The sequence below is a fragment of the Podarcis muralis genome, chromosome 11, assembly GCF_964188315.1.
Source record: "Podarcis muralis chromosome 11, rPodMur119.hap1.1, whole genome shotgun sequence".
NCBI classification, from domain to species: domain Eukaryota; kingdom Metazoa; phylum Chordata; class Lepidosauria; order Squamata; family Lacertidae; genus Podarcis; species Podarcis muralis.
In genome coordinates this window covers 66429024-66451656 of record NC_135665.1, presented here as the reverse complement: position 1 = coordinate 66451656, position 22633 = coordinate 66429024, and the positions used below count along the sequence as shown (strand labels likewise).

At 47.1% G+C, this 22633-nt stretch overlaps 1 protein-coding gene across 1 annotated transcript; it reads left to right on the top strand.

The window, feature by feature from the left end:
• The first annotated feature begins 12 nt into the window (after window positions 1–12).
• LOC114606815 (uncharacterized) lies at window positions 13–22302 on the top strand. Its single transcript, XM_077935964.1, has 6 exons — window positions 13–220; window positions 304–408; window positions 3287–3376; window positions 4184–4591; window positions 20044–20349; window positions 22097–22302. Exons 1-6 carry the CDS (start codon window positions 151–153, stop codon window positions 22300–22302), a joined length of 1185 nt encoding a protein of 394 aa, XP_077792090.1. The 5' UTR covers window positions 13–150.
• Window positions 22303–22633: the final 331 nt, after the last annotated feature.

Here is a 22633-nt window from a genome sequence, read left to right as displayed (position 1 = left end):
ATACACTGCAGGAAGTCTCTCACATTTCACTTTCTCTAATTTGCCACCACTTTCCTCTTTTTTCTGCAGAGAGCCCAGGAGCTCCCCCCCCCCCAGCCCAGCCTCTCCCGTTGCCACTAGTCCAGGTGAGACAGGAGCCCCCCCCCCAGGATGTCACAGGGTGTGACCTACGCTGACCTGCGCTTCGTGAGGACCCCTCCGGAGAAGAGCCAGGAGAAAGGTACACAACTGGCCCCGATCCCCTCACCAGGGTCCCCCTCCAGGTCCCCCCCTCTGTGACTCACTATTCAGCTCCTCTTCCAGACCCCAGCGAGGGAGAGCTGACCTATGAGAACATCCAGGGCCCCCCCTGCCAGGAGAAGAGGACTCCCATCCCCACCGAGGGCACGAAAGGTGAGTGTCGGCCAGGTCCTTTTTATATATATATTGGTTTTACATAAATTTATACATTATAAGGTTCTTTTGAACCTTCGGACTTCCTCCCCTCCCTCCATGGCTTCCATTTCCAAAGAAAATGTTTTCTTTTTCTGCATCTTTTTCCTGTTATCTATCTGTTGCATATTCATAGTTTCCAAAGTTCATTTCACATTATAAGTGTCATTGCATCCTTGCCAATGGTTTTAACTGTTTACAGTGGTCTTTTCAGTATGTTAAAAATTATTCCAGTCTTTTAGGAATACAGTGGGGGCTTCTCTGAAAGGTCCCTCACTTCTGAAAGGTAAGGACCCTGTTTCTCTTTCAAAAGAGGACCCCTTTGATAACAACTGGGGGCCTTGCAGCCACAGAACTGACCGAGGTTGGGTTTCTCCCACTGAAGCAAAAAGCTCCATCGACCCCAAAGGGCTCTTTCAGGTGTTTTGCAGAAGTTTTTTTTTATAAAAAAATTACACACATTTCTCAGAAATCGTCTGAAAATGTAGGCTTCTCTTTTTTTAAAAAACCCAATTGGTTTCTTATCTTCCTCATCCTCTGCGCTCACGTCAAGGAGCCCATTAATATAGGCCAATAATACTACCCTGTATTGAAACAGCACATCTTAGGTAGGACAATTTAAGTGCTCAATTGAACCTCAGGTGAATTTGCGAGTTTAACCAAAGAATTCTATGTATGGTTCTTAACGGTCTTTTGTTTCTCAAAGTCCTTAATAAAGGGAGTCACAGCAAACCTCAAACAGGCAACGCAGGCATCACGGCTAAAGAATCCCCTTCAGATGGCCAACTCCCTGCAAGGGAGGAATCTTTCACCCAGTCTGGGGCTTGAACCCATGACCATGAGGTTAAGAGCCTCAGGCTCTGCCAACTGAGCTGCCACCAGTGGCGTAGCGTGGGTTGTCAGCACCCGGGGCAAGGCAAGTAATTTGCGCCCCTAACCCGTGGATTTGCGCCCCCTAACCCGTGGATTTGTGCCCCCTAACCTGTGGATTTGCCCTAACCCCAGATGTTGCGCCCGGTGCGGCCGGCCCCCCCTGCACCCCCCACGCTACACCACTGGCTGCCACTACTATTCGGCAGGCGCTGTGCAAAGAAACAGTGACACTCGCTGCCCAGGAAGCTCATAAACTGTGCACCTAATTATATCTTTGCTTCTTTTCCTCCTTGCTGGATTGGGGCCCTCCTTGAGCAGTTTCTACTGCTTAATATTGTTATGAGTTTGTTGAAAGAAGGGTGTAGGCAGTTGTTAAACTAGAAGCCAGGCTAGCTTCCTGTGTCAAGGGATCGCCTGGGTGAGCAGCTGTTAGGAGAACAAAGGAAATGGGCTCCGTGCAAGAAGACAACTGGGTGGCCCCACCCCCTCAGTTTTTTAAAATTTTTTTATTTAGCCCCACATTTCTATCTTAGCTTCTCTATCCCCTACACCCATTCACCCTCCACTAAAAGCCAAAGAGAGGATTCAGGAGTCCTGTTAATGGCAGTTGCTCAATATTCCCACCACCAGGAAAGCAACTTCCACCTCCACTGCTCAAAGAAACAGTGGGATGAAAAGGAAGAAGACATTGTTCTCTCCTAACTACCCTTCAGTCTTGAGCTGCTTTGAGGAAGGCAGAGTTTGACCGCATCTGGCTTGGGTTATAGTGCCTGAAAAGACACCACTATGCTTTGATGTCCTGGCCATTTCACAAAAAGATGGAGTTGCACAGGCTCTGACAACCTCATTGGGAACTTCGCTGTCATCATGAACAAGAACAAACTCAAGGCACCAAGTCTCCTCTTCATAACACCTGATGGGCTTAGGACCCTCAGGATCTACTGGGCCAGAAGCACAAAGGATTGGAGACCATTGCAGACCATTTAACTCACAAAGTGGAACAAGTAAAACGCCCAAAAGATTACACATGATACAAACAGTTCAGCTTTCACTAATCAGTGTAATTGGCTGACCCCCCCCCCTCAGTTCAGAGATAGAAGGACAAAGCCTCAGTTTAGAGTTAAAGGGGGCAGTCATGTGACTTAGAAGGAAAGCAGCAACCTTGTTGTTAAAAGTTAAGAGCATTGCTATTAGCAATAGCTCACAGCCTCTACAGCCTACATACCGTATACTATAGTGGGGGCATTTCAAATGAGAGTTGCCATAATGATTCATAGTTAAAAGCAGAACTCAACAGGTTTGGGGTCTTCCTAAAAAAAAGTTCAACAACTTTTCTTGCATCCTGGTTTTTCCTTTTTGAAAGCTGGTTGGCACTCAGTAAGTAAAACTTACAGCCCTTTATAGCATCACGATCACCAACAAACCAGGCAGTTCTAGGGCTGGGGAAATTCCTAGCCCGTTTAAGGGGAGTCTTTACTGTTCAGGGCCTTCCAGAAAGGAGACTTCTGTGTTTAGAATGTTTTTCATCCTGAGATTATGTACCTCCAGATTTTCAGACTTAAGAAGGGCTCCCAAAGAGGCTTTAATTTCATGAACTTTTTACTCAAATTAACACTGGACCCTTTTCAACTATGCAGAACATAAATCTGGGGGGGAATCTTGGGGTTTCCGCAGCCATTCCACCAGTCTGACTTGGGGCATTAGCTCTCCTCATCTTGGGGTGTTTGGGCTCTGCATGAGAGGGGCTCCCCGCTGAACAAGAGGAGAGGGGACCCCAAAGGAGCCCATTCCTTCCCCCACAAATGCCTACTCATGGGATTGGCCATGATTGCAGCAAAGCTTGCTGGCCCCTGACAGGGAATTGGGGGCTGCCTTCAGCTCCCTGTCTCCTCACAGCCCTCCCTCCAGGATCAGGCTTCCTTTGAGGGTTGACCCCATCCCACAGGAACCCCAAACTGACCCCACTGAGTTTCTCTTCCAGAGTCGGACCGTCGGACCTGGTACACCATCCTGGCATTGTTGGCCGTCTGCCTCTTCCTTCTCACCGCTGCCATAGGACTGGGGGTCCGATGTGAGTAGCGGGTGCCCCCTGCCCAAGCCCATTGAGCTGATAAATGGGGGAGGGGGGAAATGTCTGTGAACCACCCTGAGATCTTTTGATAAAGGGCAGCATATAAATTTAATAAATAAAATATAATAAGTGTCACAGGCATTTGATGCAGAGCTCACCCTGGAGCCTGGGCTCAGAGAGGGTCTGCCTGGTGCCCTCCAGGTAGTGTTCAACTCCAGTTCCCACCAGTCCCAACCTGCATGGTCAGTGGTCAGGTTCAAGGCGAGCTGGAGCCTCACATTGTGACAGTACCTCACTGTCTCCTCGGATGTGTTGTTGTTGTTGTTGAGTTGTTTAGTGGTGTCCGACTCTTTGTGACCCCCTGGACGAGAGCACGCCAGGCCCTCCTGTCTTCCACTGCCCTCCTCATGTTGGTAGCCTCGAGAACACGGCCCCACCATCTCATCCCCTTCTCCTTGGGCCCTCCATCTTTCCCACATCAGGGTCTTTTCCAGGGAGTCTTCTCTTCTCATGAGGTGGCCAAAGTATTGGAGCCTCAGCTTCAGGATCTGTCCTTCCAGTGAGCACTCAGGGCTGGTTTCCTTAAGAATGGAGAGGTTTGATCTTCTTGCAGTCCATGGGACTCTCAAGCTCTGTAATTCAAAACTCCTCTGATGTATACCCTCCATTTGTATATCTCTGAGCAGCCTGCCTTTGGGCACCCGCAGTGGAGACTGGCAACCTCTGCCATGCTCCTTCCTGGCACCTGCAGGTCCTTCCTCCTCCTCCTCCTCCTCCTCTCATGTCGCCCCTGCTTGTGCTCTGCAGACTGGCAGGTCTCACGGCAGCTGCAGCAGGCGACTGAAGATGGCAGTGCCCTGGAACGGAGAATGGGCTCCCAAGAGGGCAGCCTGGCCCAGACCCAGGCCCAGCTGCAAGAGGCCAAGGAGGAGCTCCACTCCACCAACAGGACCCTCTGGAACTGCCTGGCTGCCAGGAACAGGACTCAGGAGCAGCTGAGGCAAGCCAACCAGAGCCTGATGTTCACGCAGCGGGAGAAGGAGAAGCTGCAGCAGGAGAAGGAGGAGCTACAACGGGATAAGGAAGAGCTGGAAGAGGAGAAAGAGCAGCAGCAAGAGGACAAAGCAAGGCTGCAGGAGGAGAAGGAGACCGTTCAGCAGCAGTTGGAGGAGATGAGGGGAAAACTGGAACGAGGTATAACTTGCCAACAGAAGGGTATGTCTGTTGCATTCAGATCAGGAGGCTGGCCAGGCTCCCTGCCCACCGTATTCTATCACCTGCCTCTCAGGTGGTGGAAGAGGATTGGGATCCTACAGGGCAGGGTGGCCCAACCTCTCAGAGCACGTGGGCTGCAGGAGTACACACTGAATTAGATTTCCAAACTGTATATTAAAGTATTCACAATATACCACAATCAATATTATTTAATGTACACAATTACAATTGTACTTTGGATCTCTAACACCTTGGCTCCTGAACAAATCGGCTCCCGAACGATCGAAACTCAGAAGTGAGTGTTCTGGTTTTTGAACATTTTCCAGAAACCCAACATCCAACATGGCTTATGCAGTTTCCAATTGGATGCAGAAGCTTCCTGTAGCCAATCAGAAGCCACGCTTTGGTTTCCAACGTTTTGGAAGTCAAACGGACTTCCGGAACAGATTCTGTTTGACTTCCAAGGTACGACTGTAATATGTTTAATTAAATAGCTCTGACAATATATAATTAAATACACAGTTAATACACACTCAATAGATTTAATGTATTTATTTATGAAACAAATAAATGGAAATACAAATAAAATACACAAGTATTTCCTGGTTGCTGGGCAGGGCAGGATTCAGGCAGCTGATGAAAGGAGGAACAGCAGCTGGGAAGGGTCTGGGCCAGCCGGCTTAGGAGCCCGGTCAGCAAGGAGCCCTTGCCTCTGGCACAGCACACTGGCCTTTGCCCCCCAGTGCCACGCCAGCCAAGGCACTTCCTGCAGACCCCACCCCCACCTTCACATGGAGAGAGGCAGGTCCTATGGAGGCCAGGACCCTCTGCTCCAGTCTCTCCACTGGATTCCTGTGCAGGCGGCACCATGTCTATGATGGCACCTGCAGACTTAGCCTGCTGCCCGCCTACAGAGGAGCACCTGCAGACTCCCTGGCAGGGGCCCTGACACTCCTTGCCCACCTGCCAAAGCCCTGGCTCTGTCTGGGAATACATCCAGCTTCTCTTTAGTGTGGGCACCATCATCCACGTCACCCACGACACCCCCTCTCCCTCTCATAGACTCTCAGCCCATGGACGGGGACAGACCTGGGTCCCACTGGAGTGGCTCCCCCCCTAAGCCGGCCTGAGACCAGGTGGCTTTCAGCTGAACACCTTCCCTTGACCTTCCCTTGCCTTCTCCAGACTGCTGTCGCCGAGGATGGAAATTCTTTGGGTGGAAATGCCTGCGGATTTCAAGGGAAATGAAGAGTTGGTGGGAAAGCTGGCAAGCCTGTGAGGCCATGTCATCTCAGCTTCTTGTTTTAAAGTCCTGGAGCGCAAAAGAACTATGGGATGCCACAATCATTGATAAGGTAATAACTTTGGGGTGCCAATGCCTCAGACTTTAAGGAAGGGGGCTGCTGGTGCTGGGGAGTCAAGTCCAGAGCCTAGCAGATCATGAAGTAATATCCACCAGGACAGATAACCCATGATTTCTCAGTGCAGATGCAGCCTCCCCCCCATGAACTGGAAGGGGTACCATGGCACATTCTGTGTGGGGTTTGCACACCTTTATTTTACTGTAACTTAGAAGTATTTATCAGCATACTATATTTGCTGTAAATGCTGCCTGCACTGAAATGTGAGTAAACAGGGGTTTTTTTTAAAAAACTTTTTTACTAAAACATGTAATTCAGTCTCTGAAACAGATGTGAACAAGGGGAAGGTCAGCAGACCACAAATAAAAGGGGATAGAAATGTAGAACTGCCTTATTCCTCAACTTCAGTAAGCTGCAAAAACATTTAAGTGTTTTATTCTGCTAAAAAGGCTTCACATCCCGTTTCCTTTTTTTATTTTGCCCACATATGTGGGATAGAAGGTTTTAAATTTCACTTTACAGAATTAATCCTCAGTCCATATCTTATACATTCTGGACCTGGGTCTTCTTCCAGACCACTCTGCACCAGAGCAAGGGAGACCATAGGCCAGAAGCCAACCAGGGCACCTGATTTTGGAGTATCTAGTTGCCCCATAGCCAGATAGAGAAAAAGCAAATTTTCCTGCTACTCTCTAGTTTCCTGTAGACTCTAATTAACTGTATTAGTTTTTTATATATGGGTTTCTTAAAAAGTGAGAAAGGAAAGTTTCATTGGGAAGGAGGTCTTTCTCCATTAACATTTTATTCTTTCTCCTAGAGTGATCAATACTGGATTGGACTTGAAAAAGTCCGGCAACCAGAGTCCTGGAAATGGGTTGATGGTACGGGCTATGAAGGGTAAGTGGAAGAGAGGGGGTCCCTTTGCTACCCATTAAATCAGATTTGCTTGGGCTGAACAGAGCAGAGTTCCTCCTACAGCCACCCCTGGAATCTGCAGCCTTTCCCCTTCGTATAGGACTTAGCCTCACAAAACCCTTCCCTTTACCAATGAAAACAATTCTGTGGAAAACCTGAATTGACCTTTGCTCTGATTCACTGGTAAAGATCTGGTTATCCTGGGGAAAGAGCAGGGCAAAAAAAGACTTTGCCTGTCCCTGGTTTGGACGGATCTGGATTCTCCTCCCGGAAGATATTTTGCAGCCCGCAAAGAGACTCCTCCTAAACTGGCCACCCCTGACAATTCAGATTCTGCAAAACGTGGCTGGTACACGTGGCTCTTGTGTATGTCTGGTGCCTTGACAATGGTCATTGTCCTGGCCTTAGTTAGAGGCTGTGGTGGGGACTTGGGATTTGGGGGAGTCATTTAACTGCCCCCCCGAAGGTCTCAGGGCGGTTCACGTAAAATATCACATATATAAAATCAAAATCAAAACAATAACTCAATAGCCCCCCCCCAAAAAAAGAGCCAGCATTTTAAAAAGGGTATAGGATGTCAATCAGATCAACCAAAGGCCTGTTTAAAAAGGAACATTTTCGCCTGGCACCTAAAGGTGTATAATGAAGGCGCCAGTTGAACTTCCCTGGGGAGAGCATTCCCCAGGCAGGGAGCCACCGCAGAGAAGGCCCGTTCCTATGTTGCCACCCTCCAGACCTCTCAAGGAGGAGGCAGATGAAGAAGGGCCTTAGATAATGATGAATGGTGAGGAGGGATTGAGGCTTTTTTCCTTGACTGTCATTTTTGTCTTTCTAGAGCTGAAAGTATTGGGGCTTGTAGCAGTTCTTGGGGCAGCTGCGTTCAAATGAGCCAAGGAGCCCTGGAAAAGTGTTCCTGTTCAACAAAAACCAGATACATCTGCGAGAAGAACGCTCAATATCCACAGCCAGTGTGAGCTCAGTAGGGCCAAAGTACGCGCAAAGACCCCCGACAGGCAAGGCCTTCTCTGGAGGAGCCAGCATGGCTTCTTCCAGCAATGAACCCCCTTCTTGCCATCAACAGTAGCTTATTTGTCTCCAGGTGAGCGTGTTAGACGAGAACAACCAAAGCACACTCCCCTCTAATTGTCAAAACAATAAAATAAATGTTCATCAATACACAGTGTGGGCACACATACAAACCATATTCTGAAATGGTGCAGGACAGCAATCCCGGAGCCACACTCTTAAGTGACCTCAGATCGTTCTCTGCAAAAGCAGAGTATTGGCCGGGGGGGGGGGGTGCCTTTCCAAATTGCTATTTTTCATGTGTAAATCCTGTAAATAAACAAACTGTTGTAAACTGCTTGGAATGAAGGGGCTTAAAGGTAAAGAGACCCCTGACCATTAGGTCCAGTCGCAGATGACTCTGGGGTTGCGGCGCTCATCTCGCTTTACTGGCCGAAGGAACCGGCGTACAGCTTCCAGGTCATGTGGCCAGCAGGACTAAGCTGCTTCTGGCGAAACCAGAGCAGCGCACGGAAACACCATTTACTTTCGCGCCAGAGTGGTACCTATTTATCTACCTGCACTTTGACGTGCTTTCGAACTGCTAGGTGGGCAGGAGCAGGGACCAAGCAATGGGAGCTCACCCTGACCTTCTGATCGGCAAGCCCTAGGCTCTGTGGTTTAGACCACAGCGCCACCCACGTCCCACTCTGCAAAAAACGGTCTGGCAAGTATCTGTTAAGCAGAGCGGACCTGTCAACAGAGCATCTTCTGTACATCAATAGGTGTAAAATTGGGGAATGAGATTCAGGAATTGAAGTATTTACCATTTCAAAAGAATGGCCCAGACTGGCCAAAACAACCCCTCTGCAGCACCACAAATCCAACTCAATGCTCTAATGTTGGAAAATGTCGATCACTTCTCCTACCTGGGCAGTTGTCTTTCCACAAGGGCCGACATTGACGCTGAAATCCAGCATCGCCTGAGCTCTGCAAGTGTGGCTTTCTCCTGATTGAAGTGCAGAGTGTTTGAGGACCAGGACATTGGCAGAGAAAACCAAAATGCTTGTTTACAAAGCTATTGTACTACCAACCTTACTGTCTGCTTGTGAAACGTGGACCACTTATAAAGGCCATCTCCAACTCCTCGAAAGATTCCATCAATGGTGTCTCTGAAAAATTTTACACATTCACTTGGGAAGACAGGCGAACTAGTGCCAGTGTAGTGGAAGAAGCAAAGATCACCAGTGTCGAAACAATAATTCTTCAACATCAACTTCGTTGGACTGGTCATGTTGTGAGGATGCCTGATTGTCATCTTCCAAAGCAACTACTCTATTCTGAACTTAAAAATGGAAAGCATAATGGTGGTGGTTGACAGGTAAAGGCAGTGGAAGACAGGAGTGCCTGGCGTGCTCTGGTCCAGGGGGTCACAAAGAGTCGGACACGACTAAACGACTAAACAGCAATGGTGGTGGTCAAAAAAAGAGGTTTAAAGGTGCTCTCAAGGTAAATATTTAAAAATGTAGTATAAACACCAACAACTGGGAAACACTGGTTTGTGAGCGCTCCCGTTGGAGAACAGCCTTGACCAAAGGTGTCATGGGCTTTGAAGACACTCAAACTCAGGACGCAAGGGAGAAACGTGCCAAGAGGAAGGAACGCTTGGCAAACCTTCACCGTGATCCACTCCCACCTGGAAACCAATGTTCCCACTGTGGAAGGACATGTGGATCCAGAACTGGCCTCCACAGTCACTTACAGACTCACTGTTAAGACCCTGTTCATAGATGACAATCTTACTCGGCTATGAGGGATCAACAAAGAAGAAGAAAGAAGAAGAAATTTGATGAATGGGATTCAGGAATTAAGGTACAGTGGTACCTTCGGTTGCGAATGGGATCCGTTCCGGAGGTCCAGCCGGATCCTGAGGTTTTCACAACGGAAGGAGAAGTGGTAGACCACTTTTGTGCATGAACATGGGGTGAAACACTTCTGGGTTTGCCACTTTCGCAACCCAAGGGTAACGTAACCAAGGTGCTACTGTATTTATCATTTCAAAAGAATGGCCCAGACTGGCCAGATAGGACAATCAGCACACAATTATTGGATATCTTGACAGACAGGAGAAAAGCCACAGACTCAAATTTCTGTTGCAGACCCCCTCTTTATGTGACACAAGTTTGATCCTTTTTGGGTGGTCCTAATTAAGGGGCCGGGCAATTTCTAAAGCTTTTAAAAGTATCTGCACACCTTTGTTCTGGGTCCTCACCGCCTACCAAGGAAGGTGGATACAGTTGTTGCAAGAGAATAATAAAGATCTGCCTTGCTTTCACGGGATCCTGCCTTAGCTCCTTCTTCTCTGACCAATATCGAACGTGGGGGATTCTTAGTCCCTAAATGGGGAGTTTAGGGATTCCAGCCATATTGGGAAGAACAATATGTTGTTAGCCACTCTGAGCCCGGCTTCGGCTGGGGAGGGCGGGATATAAATAAAATTTATTATTATTATTATTATTATTATTATTATTATTATTATTATTATTACTATTATTATTAGCCATTCAGCAGTTGAACAGTCTCCTTTGGACATAGGGGCCAACTCCTAGGGGGTTATTTGAGGGGACTGGGCTCCCACAAAGCTGATGGACATTTCCATTCAAATGGTGTGTGTGCACTGCATCATGTGATCAGTCATGTGGGGTGGGTGGGGCTTACCTGGGCCCCTATAATATTTTATTCAAGTTGGCACCCCTGCCCTTGGAAGCTGGTGGACTCTCCTTCATTGGAAGTGGTCAAGGAGGGGTTGGGTGGCCGTCTGCCAGGGATTCTTGAGCTGTGGTTCCTGCATTGCAGCGGCTGGGCTAGATTCCCACTCTACATTCCCATGCCCCACCAACCTCCGTCTCCCCCCAACTCCCCACCGGCCTGCCCAAGGGGGTGGTCCTGGCTGATAGCTTCCTCCTCCTCCTCCTCTGCTCATCCTCAGTGCTGCTCCCTTGCAGAACTCATTGAGGGGGAAGGATGGGGACTAAATTTCTGTGTTCAATTTCCATTTCGGTGTTCCATTTCCAGTTAATTTTATTTTTATGTTTATAGGTTTGATGTGATGTTATTAATAACCTTTTCTGTTGAGAGATAGCAAAGTGGGTGAGAATAGAAACAAACCAGAAGCGGAAGTTGGGAGAAGCCTTGGAGGGGAGGGAGGGAGGATAGCAAACGTTAAGAATTTGAGATGTACCCAATGTTAACCTGCAATTGAAGCCTATGAGCTGCAGACCTGCTTTGGCCCAGTGGCACTGAGCCTGTCGGAGGCTCCTGGAATTCTCAGTGGCCTCGTGAGCCATAAGCGCCAACTGTCCAGGGAACGGCAAAACTATGCCAAGCCATATACAATGGGGGGGGGGGGGAGATTTCCATTTGTCTCCATGCCACTTTCCCACAAACCTGGGCCCAAAAGGGATCAAAATGTATCAAATGAGTATCAATAAGTATAACAATTAAGAGAAATTAGGAACAATTTGAAATAATCCTGAAGGCAAGAAGTAACCACATGGAAAGACCAATGCAACATTGTATGACACAATCCAGATAAGCTTACCTAATGTAACAGCTTGGGATCAAACAGGGGCGGGAATAACGCCTGACTCAGAAAGGAAACGGTTGGATCCTGTAGAACAGGCATGTCCAAAGTCTGTTTTGGGGGCCTAATCCAGCCCACTGGTCGGTTTAGTCCAGCTCCTGTGGCAGTTTATTTCCTGGGGTAAAATCCTAAAAAAAACCCAATAACTTCAATCCTTAAAAAAGGTCAACAACTTTGGTTGGCCCTTTGGTCGGCCCTCACGGCCCTTCACTTCATCAAGTCTGGCCCTCTTTGAAAAAAGTTTGCTGTAGAAGCTCACCCCTGATGGCTTGCTTGCCTTGGGCGGCCGAGGCCACTGCCCTGTGGGCTAGTGCTGGGAGACCCCTTCCACCTGAGGCTCAGCTTGCATGTGTGCATGGAAATAATAATAATAAAGAATTCTATCAGAGATAATCCAAGGACTTTCATTCCAAGGAAAGCAAATCCCAGGTATGTGCTGTTGGGCAGTGGTGGTGCCCAAACTCTGGCACTCCCTCTCTGAGGGAAATATTTAGTAGTATTCATTTTCCCCATATACAAAGACAACATCACTCACAGGCCATCAACCATGTTGCTTAGACCTATCAGATTTCTGCAGTTCACACACACAAAAATCTTTCCACATTTGACCCTGAAATCTTGGGGGGAGGGTTATAAACACAATCTTTTTGACACATTCACAGTGGTACCTCTGGTTGCAAAGGGGATCCGTTCTGGAGGCCCGTTCGCAACATGAAAAGAGCGCAACCTGAAGCGCCGTATCTGCGCAGGTGTGTGGTGCAATTTGGTGCTTGTGTGCATGTGCGAAGCGTGATTTAGCGCTTGTGCTGTGTGCATGTGTGAACGGCGAAACACGGAAGTAACCCTTTCCGGTACTTCTGGGTCGCCACGGGATGCAACCTGAAAAAACGTAACATGATGCAAGCGTAACATGAGGTATGATTGTAATCCAAAAATGGTTACCACACATCATAGAAAAGACGGAGGCTAGAATTTCTTTGGCTGGTGTCATGTACCACCTATATATAATTTTCATAATATTCTCTCTTAAGGCATTACATGCTGTAAACTTCATACCTGTGGTCCATAACTGTTCCCAGTCAGCCATCATAATGTTATGTCCAACATCTTGTGCCCTTTTAATCATAGCAGATTTCACCGTTTCATCCTGAGTATTCCATTTCAACAGCAGGTTATACATCCTTGACAAAGTCTTAGTTTTGGGATCTAACAGTTCTGTTTCCAATTTTGATTTTTCCACCTGGAACCCAATTTTCTTATCCAAATTGTATGCCTCCATTATTTGATAATAATGAAGCCAATCTCGCACTTTGTTTTTTAGCTTTTCAAAACTCTGCAATTTCAATTTATCTCCCTCTTGTTCCAAAATTTCCCAATATTTCGGCCATTTGGCCTCCATATTAAGCTTTTTCTGAGCCTTCGTTTCCATCGGTAACAACCACCTTGGGGTTTTATTTTCAAGTAGATCCTTATATCTTATCCAGACATTAAACAATGCTTTCGTGACAATATGGTTTTTAAATGCTTTATGTGCTTTGACCTTATCATAAATCTATCATTTGCCCGATAATAAATGTTGGAAATGTAAAGAAACTGAAGGTACATTCTTTCACCTTTGGTGGACGTGCCCAAAGATTAATGCTTTCTGGGAGATGATCTATAATGAAATGAAAAAGGTATTTAAATATACCTTCCTGAAGAAACCAGAGGCCTTTCTCCTGGGCATAGTCGGCCAATTGGTGCCAAAGAAGGATAGAACTTTCTTTATGTATGCAACAACAGCAGCAAGAATACTTATTGCAAAGTACTGGAAGACACAAGATCTACCCACCCAGGAAGAATGGCAGACGAAGGTGATTGACTATATGGAACTGGCGGAAATGACTGGCAGAATCCGAGACCAGGGAGAAGAGTCGGTGGAAGAAGATTGGAAGAAATTTAAAGACTATTTACAGAAATACTGCAAAATTAATGAATGTTAGAATGATGTTGGATTGAAGTTAAGTGGTTTTTAGCAGTAATGTCATAAAGGAATATGTAAAAATGGATTGTTAACATGTGATAATCTAAAGTTATAATATATTAAGATTAAAGATTAGGATAAAAACAAAGAGGGAAAGGATTTGCTGAACCAATAAATTGAACTGGAATACAAAAAAGGGAGGTGTGAGGAGGTCTGGGAAACAAGCAAATGAAAGATAAGATACGGAAAGATTGAATTGTTTTTAACTGTTTTTACTCTGTATTTTCTCTTTTTCTTTTTTCTTTTTGTAACATTTTGAAAACTTTAATAAATATCTTTTTTTAAAAAAATAGAATTTCTTTGGCTGCATGATTCTAGCACATCAGCTTTTCAGCCGGGGCTATTGCCCATGCTCAATGTTCAAGCCCAGTGCATGGCTCTTTCCACATCTGCTGCCACAAGGAGGAATCTGCTGCCCCACTTTGTGAGGAAGCCGGACCCTGGGGAAGCGCCAGGAACCCCTGGAATCTCCCACTGCCTGGAGGCTGGAACGGCAGGCAGCAAGACCAAACTCAATTCTTGAAATACCCAAACCCAGAATGGGTAAGCGGAATTGCAAAACTACCACATACGTTTGTAAGGTCCAGTCTCCCCACATCCCCTCCCTCAGGTTGATGTTGCCCCTGGGATCGTGTGGGATATTCGCAAGGGGGAAATATCCGGCCCAAGTAAGAGTTCCAGAAGGATTCCCTTCATTGGACCTAAACTGTTTTAAAAGCCCCAAAAGTGTCTTCCGGTTTTTTAAAATTTTCAATAGACATTATTACTTGAAAGTTCATTTCCTAGGGAATATGTGTGGCTGTAAGATGGCCAAATTCTCCCTCAATTAATATTTTGTATATACCGTATTTTCCCTTGTATAACACGCCCCAGTGTATAAATATTTTGGGGGGTGCAAAATTAAGAAAATGCGCTATGCACTGTCTATGTATAAGACAACCCCTTATTTTAAACTTTAAAAATTCAGGGGGGGGGGGGAATAGTCTTATACATGGAAAAATACGGTAGCTCATACTCCTGCCTCTGATGTGTCAGGGACGTTCACCAGAGTTGTTCTAGAGCAGTCTGCTTGAATGGCTGTACTTTAGAAGAGGAAATGAACCCACGTCCTCATTCATGCGCACGAGGTCTACACTTAACCAGTGAACTGTGGCCCCACACTGAGCACATGGCACATGCTTTACTCTGCAGGGACAGACGGCGAGCACATCAGGCGCCTGCCCTCTGGGGACCAGGGGAGGGCGTTCCCTTCCAGACCCCACATGAGAGAGTGGGGGCAGCAGGAGTCCAGATCTGATGCTCTGTGGGTCCCATCTGCTCCCAGGGACCAGCCCCAGCCCCACTCTCCCCGCTCAGAGCATGTGAGGCTCAGGCACCTGTTTCCCCCACCCCAGGGGCACATCGAGGGCAGGGCCGGAGCTCCCAGGATGTCTCAGGGTGTGACTTACGCTGACCTGAGATTTGTGAAGGTCCCTCAAAGGGAGAGCCAGGAGGAAGGTAGAGGCGCAGCCAGCCCAGATCTCCCCCCCAGCTCCCCCCACCCCATGTCACCACCTGTTCCTCACACCACCTTGTCTTCCAGAGCCAAATGATGGGGAGCTCACCTATGAGAACATCCAGGGGCCCAGGACCAGGGGGCAGGAGGAGGAAGAGGAGGAGGAGGAGGAGACCCCCAGGGAACCCGAAGATGCAAGAGGTGAGTCTCTGGTACCCTCCCCACTAGGGGGATGCTGCCAGAGAAGGAAGGAGGGAAGGGAAGGGGGGGGGGAATCTGGAGATGCTTGTTCTCCTCCACCAAATGGAGGCTCCTCACCAGTGCTGGATTAAACCCTCTGGAGGCCCCCAGGCAGTCAAAACCTCGGGGGAGAGGGCCTCACAAATCATGTCCTAATACTTTTCTTATTTTACCAACCAACCATTTTAACGAACCAATTTTATTATTTTGCCATGGGCTCCCTAAAAAGCATGGGGGCCATAGGATGGTGTCTATCTACACTGCCTACTTAGTGATTTATTATTATTATTATTATTATTATTATTATTATTATTATTTGCTTTTCTGTTTTATCATATCATCAATGCATAATATGTTAAAGTCAGACCCATAATAGTAAGAAAGGGGGGAAAGAAATAATAATAATGTATATACTGTAATAATAGATTCAGGTAGGTAGCCGTGTTGGTCTGATGGAGTCGAAATAAAAATAACCTGAAGAAGTGTGCATGCACATGAAAAGCTTACACCAGAACAAGCTTAGTTGGTCTATCAGGTGCTCCTGGACAATTTTCTATTTGTAAATAATATATTATAATTTGTTAATAATGATAACAACATAACTTATCCCTCCAGTTTATAAACCTTAATTTTAACTCCCTGTCCACTCTCTTTCTGTTGTCTTCTTGACTGCGTTTTCTTCTTCTACTAAATTATTTCCATTGCCTTACAGTCCCACTTTGTCACATCCATTGCTGAGCATTCTTTTTTCAGTCTGTTACACTTATTTTCTTGTTAAAATGTTTTTCCATGTATTCTATATATAATGTCCAGTTCCCTTATAAATTCATAGGGTCTTTACTTCTTAATCTGTCATGCTGGCAAGTTCTATATATTCTTCTCTTGATGGTACTGCATCTGTTCTCCACTTTCATGCTACCAGAATTTGGGCAGCTGTAGTCACATCCATAGAGTAGCTTGATTTTGGGGGGATTTATATTGTTATTCCACTGAGTGCTCACTGGAAGGACAGATCCTGAAGCTGAGGCTCCAAGACTTTGGCCACCTCAGGAGAAGAGAAGACTCCCTGGAAAAGACCCTGATGTTGGGAAAGATGGAGGGCACAAGGAGAAGGGGACGACAGAGGACCAGATGGTGGGACAGTGTTCTCAAAGCGGCCAGCATGAGGGAGGCAGTGGAAGACAGGAGGGCCTGGCGTGCTCTGGCGTGTTTATTGGGAGCTTTGCTTGAGTTCCTGCTTTTGCAGGTTTCCAAGACAGATCCTGAAGCTGAGGCTCCAATACTTTGGCCACCTCAGGAGAAGAGAAGACTCCCTGGAAAAGACCCTGATGTTGGGAAAGATGGAGGGCGCAAGGAGAAGGGGACGGCAGAGGACGAGATGGTTGGACAGTGTTCTCGAAGCCACCAGCATGAGTTTGACCAAACTGCGGGAGGTAGTGGAGGACAGAGGTGCCTGGCGTGCTCTGGTCCATGGGGTCACAAAGAGGCGGACACAACTAAACGACTAAACAACCATATTGTTATTATTCCCAGAAGGAAAGCTTCTGGATTTTTAGGAAAAGTTCTTTTAAACATTTTCTTAAATTCGTCACAAACCACCTCCCATAATTATGTTCTTATTCTACAAGCCACCATGAGTGATACAATGTGCCAGTTGTTTCTTTACATTTCTAGCATAGGCCACTTTTAGTTCTAAACGTTTTAGCTTGTTTACTTGGCATCAAGTACCACCTGTGGATCATTTTTAAACAGTTTAAACTAGCAGTTTAAATTTAAATTTATTTTCTACAAATGTTCCCACAGGTTCAGATCAATATTGTGGCCCATATCTTGTGCCCATTTGAACACAGATGATTTCACAAATTTTTATTTAGTTTCCCAATCTAATAATATCCTATATATTTGAGGAAAATTTTTAAACTCTAGATCTTAATATTTCTTTTTCCAATTGTGATGGTTTTTCTGCAAATCCCCATTTTTTATTCACCTTACATTTTTAAGTGATTTGATGATAGTTTAGCTAGTCTGAAACAAATTCTTTAATCTCTTCATTTTTTCTTCTCCTGAAAAGTGTAACAAATCATTATAGGTACCCCAGTTACCACTCATATTATTATATTTCCTTGCCTCAGCTTCTATTGGGGATAACCACCTCGGCGTTTTGTTTTCTATTTTATTTTATTGTATTTTCCCCACACCCTAATTAAGTTTTTTCTAATAACTTTGTTGGCAAAGCTTTTACGTATTCCTTCTTTGCCATACCAGATACAAGCATGCCAGCCATGTTTGACATCAGGACCCTCCAAATCTAGCAGCTGTGTCTTTTCCAGCAGTATCCAGTCTTTTATCCGACACAGGCAGGCAGCTTCAAAATACAATTCCAAATCTGGGAGTGCGAAACTTCAGCTTTAAAAGTAGGGGCCACATTTTATTCCACATGTTGCAGGAGGGGGGGGAGCAGGTTGTTTCAGGATGATGACTGGTTTTATGCAATATTGTGCTATTCTGAAGCGCCCTGCTGTACAGAACTCTTCTACATAAACAAGTGAGCAAAGGTTGCCACTGATTTGCAGGTGACATTTAGGTTTGCACAGATTACGGGACTCTGACACCCAACTGCAGCAAATCCATTTTTTAAAAGGATCAGACTTTAAAAGGGAAAGAAATCCTGTACAACCTGCAAGAATCTGAGTTTTCTTGATTTAGAAAGTGATGGGGAAACGGATTCAAAAGTGTGGGGTGGTGAACAAATGACTAAGGGCAAGCAGTCACAAACAATGCAGAACAAATGCTTTACCTCTCCCTAAATGCTGAATAAATAAGTCCACCTAAGTTTGGCGCAAGTAAATACTCAACGAACAGACTGCCTGAAGTCGCCCAAGCCAGTTTCCCTTTCCTCCAAGGGCCACTTTGCTTAGCAAATCAGCACGTCTTGAGACCACTGACATTTAAGATGCAAAGTCTGCATTTTATTTTCCTTATTTACTGTAAGTGGAACTTTTTTTATCAAGCAAATATGACTCATTCTGGTGTTTTGCAGAAGTAAGAAAGCGGCATAGATAAGAAAGGTTCTCCATTTATCTGAGAAACTTAAAATACAAGTTCAAGATGATGAAAGGGCTATTTATCTCAATAGATTTCTGACCTGCCTTGTCTTCTGGACAGGGAACACCATTAAAACACCCATCTGCCCAGCTGGTTTTGTCGGCTCAAAAAATGAATAATAAGCCAAGCAATAATATTCCACATGCATGTGACTTTCAGCATTCAGAGTTTCGCTTACAAGGACCTTGTAAAGTAAGGCAGTCTGAGTATTGTGCCAGGTATCTAATCACCATTAAATCCACAGGCCCTGGGCTGAAGTCCGCCTTGCAGCCCCTTGTCCTCCACATCCAGCGACAGCATTACCATCCATCAAGGATCCTTCAGAGTCCAGAGTCCTGCTCTTCTGGTCATTCCACCAGCACAAGCCTTTCTGCTTGCCAGACTGAACAACTCTCCCCGCTCTCCTCCCTTTGCATGTTGTCCTGGGGGTTCTCCTGACCACCCAGAGCTGATTTTTCGAGCCCAGGGAGAGGCGGGGGGGGGGGGGTCCCAATACAGTCGCTGGAACCCTTGCGCCTCAGTGTTGGGTTCGTGGAATCCGGGCCTTTATCGTTCCCTCTCCCTTTGCTTCCAACATTCAGTCTGCACCACCAAGTCTTCTCGCTTCTCCTCCCTGGGCAACGTGAAGACAGCCGAGGAGATGGAGGGGAAAGACTGGAGTTATCATCATGGATGCTTGAGAGGTGGGGATCGCTGCCTTTTAGGGGGAGAGCTGTATTCTGAGACTAATCATTTTCCTACTTGGGATCTAGATTCCAGACATCTTCCATACAAGCAAGAATCAGAGCATTTTGGAGCACAGAGTGTTTGGGAACCCAGCCCAGCATTGTCTCCACGGGCTGGCAGCAGCCCTCCACGGTTTCAGACTGGGGCCTCTCCCATCCCTCCCTGGAGATGCCACCAGGGACTGATCCTGGCACCTTCTGCATGCAGAGCAGCTGTTCCACCATTGAGCTAATTCTCTTCCCAGTTCCCAGTACAGAACAATGACTGGATGGGCCAAACTCCCCAGAGGACGAGGCTTGTCTGCACCCAGTTCAAAACATGCTCACTCCTCAACAACTATTCATTCAACATTTTCAGGAAGGCCTTCACAGCGAGGGGCACTGAAGGCAGGATCCATCCCTGCACGAGTGCACCTTCTTGCCTCCTCCCCATGCACAGCACAGACACACAGCCCTGAACATGCCTCGGAGCGCCAGCTGTTACAGGGACCAGGGGGCAAGTGGCCATTTCCCAACTGCAACCAGGCAGCTTTGGGGCTAAAAGCAGTCAGTCAGAGCCCCCAGCTGATCCCAGTGAGTTTCTCTTGCAGAGTCAGACCGCCGGACCTGGTACGCCATCCTGGCCTTGTTGGCCACCTGCCTGTTCCTTCTTGCCACCGCCATAGGACTGGGGGTCCAATGTGAGTAGTCCATCACCCTGGGAAAAGCCAGTCAATTGGGAGGGGGAGAGGGATCACAGTTGGCTCACAGCTTGCCCTCTCTGCCCTGGGCTCTGGGCATGAAAAGGTGTATTTGAATAATGTCGTTCATGGGGCCCACCTTGCAGGGGTCTGGTCCCCTGGGAAAAAGCCATCAAGGGAGACCAGCTGCTTTGGCTGCTCTTGGTGGTCCTGCTGGGGAAGAGCCCAACCTGGTGTCCCTCCCCTCTTCTCCTCTGAAGATGGGCAGCTCTCCCAGCAGCTCCAGCGGGAATCCCAAAACCACGCGGCACAGAGCAACCTCCTGACCCAGAGACTCGGCACCTTGGAGGAGAGCCTGTCCGGTTCTCAGGAGCTGCTCCGCAAGGCTGAAAGAGATCTCCGTCTCACCCAGAAGACCCTGGAGGAGAGCTGGAGGGATGGGAACAGGACACAGCAGCAGCTGAGAGACCAAGTGAGGCAAGCGGATCTCAACCTGACGCATCTGAAGCATGAGAAGGAGCAAGTCGAGAGAGCGCTGGGCCAAGCCACCTCCTGCCAGCAGATGGGTAGGTCTGTGGTGTGGGGATGTTCAGGGAGGCAGGAGAGGATATATTGTTTGTTAATATCCTTCCTCACTTGCGCTAGCAAGTTCCTTTACTTGGCAGAGTTTTACATGCCCCCTTTAAACGCACAGTGGATAACTGGTTGCAGGCTTGTTCAAGCCTCTTAATATTAGATTCCTGGTAAATCCCCTTATATCCCTCTTAAAAGAATCAACACGCCACAATCTTGTGTAAAGTATATAAAAGAAGTTTACTCACATATTCAGTTCACAGACGGATCCCTGAAGGAAGACTTAGTTACAAAGTACAGTGGTACCTCTGGTTAAGTACTTAATTCGTTCTGGAGGTCTGCTCTTAACCTGAAACTGTTCTTAACCTGAAGCACCACTTTAGCTAATGGGGCCTCCCACTGCTGCCGTGCAATTTCTGTTCTCATCCTGAAGCAAAATTCTTAACCCGAGGTACTATTTCTGGGTTAGCGGAGTCTGTAAGCTGAAGTGTATGTAACCCAAGGTACCACTGTATATACATGTGGGTCTATCCCATATGGAGATAGTCCCTTTGTCCTCTGTTGGCCAACAGAGCATTTCTAGCTAAAAAGCTGCTGGTCCTACAATGGAGGAAGTCAAAAAGAGAGAGAAATGGCTTTGTGCCTTGTCCTTTTTGTTACCTGCACAGGTAAGGTCACGCCCACCTCTAGTCACATGCAAAGGAAGTATGACCCAGCCAGGAGGAAACAGGAAGTTCCAATTGGCTGGACCAAACATCCCCTTGCATGTCCACTCTAGGAAAACAAGAAATGTTGTACTTGACTGCTATCTATGTATCACATCCCACATGGGGGGCTGGGGGAGCCCTGACCCTGTTCATTGCTTAGACAGATGAGCATTTATTTCAGGGGTGTGGCCTGTTGATGGGCTGGGAGGGAGCTCTGTTGGTGCCACTCTATGGCAACTGCGCTACACCCTCGGCCACCATCTCTGTACTCAGTGTGATCCACTCACCGCGTCCCAGGAACATACAAAATGAAACTGAAACTCTCGCACAGCCTCTGGGGCGCATCTCCCAGGTCACATGTTGCTTTCTGTGCCCAGCAGCCACCATGCTGGGTGACCTTGGGCTGGTCACACTTCTCTGAAGTCTCTCAGAGTGTTTGCTGTGGGGGAGGACGGGAAAGGAGATTGTTAGCCGCTTTGAGACTCCTTCGGGTAGTGATAAAGCGGGTTATCAAATCCAAACTCTTCTTCTTCTTCTTGGCTCCTCCGATTGACCTGGAGCACCCCAGCGATCTACCTGTCTATCGCAGTTGACCAGTTGGACATTACTGCTCTATAATATCGCATGAACTGGACCTCACACAGATTCTCTTCTGCAAAGCCACAAAAAAGATTTGTTGCTGAAGAGCGCCAAATTGGAATCTGCCAGGATGCTAACAACAACAACAACAAAATATTTATACTGCACCCACTCTGGGTGGCTCCCATCATCATCATCATCATAAGAGATAAAACATGAAACATTTAAAAAATCCCTAAACAAGGCTGCCTTCAGATGTCTTCTAAAAGTCAGATAGTTGTTTATTATGAATCTCACCCCCCAAATGGTGATACCCTGGAGGGGCACACAGGCTCTCAGCAGATTGGCAGGACAAGTCTGTGTCCCACCAGGGCTTGGCTGCCAGCCTGAGGCCACCTGCCAGTCTCAGCCGCTCAGAGGCTGAAAGCTGCTCCTTTGACCTTCTCTCCCCCAGGCTGCTGTCCCCATGGATGGAAGATCTTCAGGTGGAAATGCCTGTGGGTTTCACCTTCGTCAGAAAGGAAGAGCTGGGGAAACAGCAAGGAAGCCTGCCAAGCCAGATCGTCTCAGCTGCTTATTTTAAAGCCCTGGAGCGCAAGGGAATTATGGGATGGTGTAATAGCAAGCGATGAGGAGGTAATAACTGTAGGGTACAAGTAGCTCCAACATCATGCAAGGGGTGGAGGGTGAGGAGGGGACGTGGAGTCCAGAGTCAAGCCTTACTGGTCAGTAAGAGAAACCCAGAAGCAGGTTATTCTCCAGTTCCACCCAAAATGAAACCCATTGATTTCACACTGCTGGGGACCCAAACCATAGAAGGGGAAGTCAAAATCACAGAAGTGGAAGCAATGAGAACGCAGGGAGCGAGCAATGTGCAGCGTGGCCCAGTTCACACACGGCTGAGAGCAATGGTTCCTGGCTTGCTGTGAACAAACAGTTGCTTCTGAACCGAGACAGATATGTTTCACCTGCCCTGAAGAAACCCATATCA

What these genes read in the sequence shown, in the direction of transcription:
- LOC114606815 (XM_077935964.1), top strand. Translation starts at nt 151, where the DNA reads ATGTCACAGGGTGTGACCTACGCTGACCTGCGCTTCGTGAGGACCCCT. An exon ending in GGAGAAGAGCCAGGAGAAAG is followed by an intron (nt 221 to 303) that starts GTACACAACTGG and finishes CTCCTCTTCCAG; the next exon opens with ACCCCAGCGAGGGAGAGCTG. An exon ending in GAAAGGTGAGTGTCGGCCAG is followed by an intron (nt 409 to 3,286) that starts GTCCTTTTTATA and finishes TTTCTCTTCCAG; the next exon opens with AGTCGGACCGTCGGACCTGG.